Source organism: Cariama cristata, unplaced genomic scaffold, assembly GCF_000690535.1.
Source record: "Cariama cristata isolate BGI_N322 unplaced genomic scaffold, ASM69053v1 scaffold30578, whole genome shotgun sequence".
NCBI lineage: Eukaryota > Metazoa > Chordata > Aves > Cariamiformes > Cariamidae > Cariama > Cariama cristata.
The window spans coordinates 1-3,175 of record NW_009629915.1 but is presented as its reverse complement, the minus strand read 5'-3'; the positions used below and the strand labels follow the sequence as shown (position 1 = coordinate 3,175).

Sequence of the window (3,175 nt, the reverse complement as noted above, 5' to 3'; positions counted from 1 at the left end):
CCAGCCCTTGAGACACGGAGAGTCTGGGAAGAAGAGGTGGGAACAAATTGCACTTGTGTTTTTCCCTTGGCCTAGTCGTGGGGATTGGATTTGTTCCCACCAGGGAAGTCTTTTGTCATGATCTCTCTCATTTCCTCACTTCTCTTCTTGTCAATGATCTCCATCTCGCGCATTTTCTGCAAAGTACAAAGGGGAAGGGCTGAGCAGGGACAAAGCCGGCAGCTTTTTTTCTTCTTTTGCCAATCCTAAGAACAAATGTTCTACTTCCCTGATTAAGTTACATGCAGAGATGGAAAGAAAGGCTGAAAACCTTTATCCCCAAATTCACACCTGTCCTGTGCCATGAAGGGAAACACTCAGTTCTCTGCCTCCCTCCCCACGCAGGTATTGGAGCAGAATTAGACCTCTGCTTTAAGGTCTCTGATATTAGGGAGTCCATCCACACACTGTGTGGCAAATGCTGCCAGGGCCCTTGCGTACCTGTGAGATTTCAGTGAGGACAATCCTTCGATACTTCTTGCCCTGTCCTAGAGCTTCCATCTCTGCCAGGAATTCCCTCCTCTCTTGAACTTCATTCACCACTGACGGATAAGAGAAAACACCGTGGAAACAGGATTCAGCCAAAAGGCAAGAAAACATGTTTCTGTCTAGATCTGAACCCCCAATTTCCTAGCTCTGTTTGAGCAGCGATCCCTGTCATCAAATACCTCAGTAGTCCCTTACGCAATGGGAAATGTCCCCCCCCAGCCCATCTTCTTACCGCTCCAGATCTTGCAGGAATGGTAACTTTCTAGTTTTCTTTGTACAGAGAATTCTCTGTTGCTTGTGGGCAATTTAACCAGTCTGTGGATGGAGACAGAATCTGCTTAAAGCTGTTGAGGTTCCTTATCTGACATGCATCACCCAGTGACTGCAACCATCTCTGCTCCCAGCACAGGCACAGAACATCAGCTGCCACTTTGCAGCACAGACCTGCAGCCAGCTGGTCCAAATCTTGCTACGGTACAAAGTACATGGGTATTTCAGTTGTGTCAAGGACAACACTTGGCTTGTGACAAGTTTTAGAGGATACAAAGTGTGTATGAAGCCAGCCACGCTGGCTTCCTGGCAGCAGGGCCCAAAGCACCCCTTCTGTACACATTATTCTAGCGTTGTCCACCTTTGTGCTGCCCTGGCTAGCGAAGGCCTGGCTGGGCTGTACAAACACATTGAAGATTCAAGCACAGAGAGGTATTAGGCAGGGTTTTGCCGTCCCAGAATACTCTGCAGGCCAAAGTCCATCACTGCCTAAAATTCTGCTTGACATTTAAGCTTTGCTAGTGTAACTACTCTGATCTTGGAGTGAAAGAAAACAGGTCACCCTGTGCGTCCCTAGGGTATTCCCCTGCCAGCAGAGTTCATTTTGTGTGGGCAGCTCAGGCAGCTTGAACCTGCTAGCGAACCTCTGCAGGGTAAGCTCCGCGAGGACGGCTGGATCACAGCCTCACAGCAGCAAGTCCTTTCTCTTGGAAACTGGGCTTTGTGCCTCCTTCCGCAATAGGCTTCAGGTTATCGGCAACACAGCCCGCTACCCCAGCCCTTGGAAGGAGCCAGCTTCCCGCCTGCCTTCCTCCAGGGTACGTAAAGACGTACGTTCTTCAAACCGGTCAGGCTCAGGTAACTCCTCTTCCTTTGGCTGAACCAGCATCTGCTTCATCTTGTGCTCCACCACATCCTTCCCTGTCGCTAGGATGTTTTGGAGCCTTTGCTTCTCCTTTTCCAAATCTCCTGTGAATGCCAAGGGGAAAAAAATTATTCTCAGCCTGTCTCCTCAGGGAGGAGCCTGGCCAGATTGCTTCCCTGCTAATGATGCCAGAGGAAGCGTTACGTTAACGACAGCCCATCTTCAGCCTGAACTGCGTGAGCACCGCACAGCTGTACAGACACAACTAAACTGACATCAGAGGTTTGATTCCTATTTAGAAGCTAGAAAATTACATTGCGCTCCCTTCTTACACAAGGACTGTGCGAGTCCCTATCACCTGTCACCCCCCTAGCCAGCGGGCAGAAGTCAGTGAGCACTTAAGTAGCTGTTCCCTCAGAGATCTATTTTTAAAGCATCTTTGTAGACAGAAAGCATGAGGACGAAGAACAATTAAGATTTTTCCTGCAGCTGCTGAGATTGCAGGCAGGGGATGGATGGAAGGGGAAGAGAGGGACCGGGCAGCATCATTTATTTATTAGCGATGTTTGCCAACTTACGCCTTGCCCGTGGCTTGAATTTCTCTCGGGTGTAGGCATCTCCTGCCTGGCAGAGCTTGGCAGGGCGAAGATGCGGTTTAGCTGAAAGCCTGCTCGGCTGACAAACTGGTGGGGAGAAAGCGGGTGCCGCAGGCGTTGGCTCTTTGCTGGATATGGGGCGGCACTGGAGGGGCAGGGTATCTCCTCCTGGAGAACAAATCAAAAATAAGGGTAAGTCAGACAGAGAGGAGCCTGGATCAATGGCCCCAGGCTACCGCCAGCAGAAGATCTGCCTGCTGATCCACTGTAGCACCAGAAGCAAAGACCCTGGATACCACAGCTGTCTCACCCTGGTCGCTGGTATGTGCTGACATAAGACTGCGGTTCAAGTCACGCCATTGCATCTTGTTCCCAGGATGACCCTTGGGGACACCTCACCCCGTACGTCCCCGCGTGTCAGCAGCAGCCGTGTTGCTGTTTTAAAGCACTTGCCCATCCAAGCAGGCGGTGGGCGAATGTCCCCCCTTTCAAGGTGAGCAGCAAAAGCTCTTCACCGCAGCACAGCAGTGGGCGGGAGAGCGAGAGGCCCCTCACTCACGTTTCACACACTCCATCAGGTATCGCCTCTGGAAACGCGTCAGCTTCGACTCCTCCATCATCGCTGAAAAACATGACGTATGGGTGAAGACGGCAGCCCGAGGGGGCTCCGTGCCCCCTCTCCGGCAACGAGGACGGGCAGGGGAACCCGCCCCGGGGCGATGCCCCCTCACAACCCAAACCCGAAGGGGAAGATGGAGGCTCCCGCCCGGGGGAACCGCGGTGGGAGGCTTCACTTCCGCGAGGGCAGGACGGGCCCGATCCCGGCACTGTGGCGGTGAGCGGGTTACAGGGAGGCCGAGCAACCGGGCCCGGTCCCAGGCCCCCTCCCCCGTTACCTCTCAGCAGCTCCCGCGTC

General features: G+C 53.0%; 1 protein-coding gene across 1 annotated transcript; it reads right to left on the bottom strand.

The window, feature by feature from the left end:
- On the bottom strand, nt 1-3,168 carry LOC104165665 (chromosome unknown open reading frame, human C22orf23). The gene is made up of 6 exons (XM_009705346.1): nt 3,156-3,168; nt 2,819-2,881; nt 2,242-2,427; nt 1,633-1,767; nt 481-581; nt 1-176 (listed from the first exon to the last, which is right to left on the bottom strand). The coding sequence occupies exons 2-6, from the start codon at nt 2,877-2,879 to the stop codon at nt 72-74; spliced, it is 588 nt and encodes a 195-aa protein (XP_009703648.1). The 5' UTR covers nt 2,880-2,881; nt 3,156-3,168; the 3' UTR covers nt 1-71.
- Nucleotides 3,169-3,175: the final 7 nt, after the last annotated feature.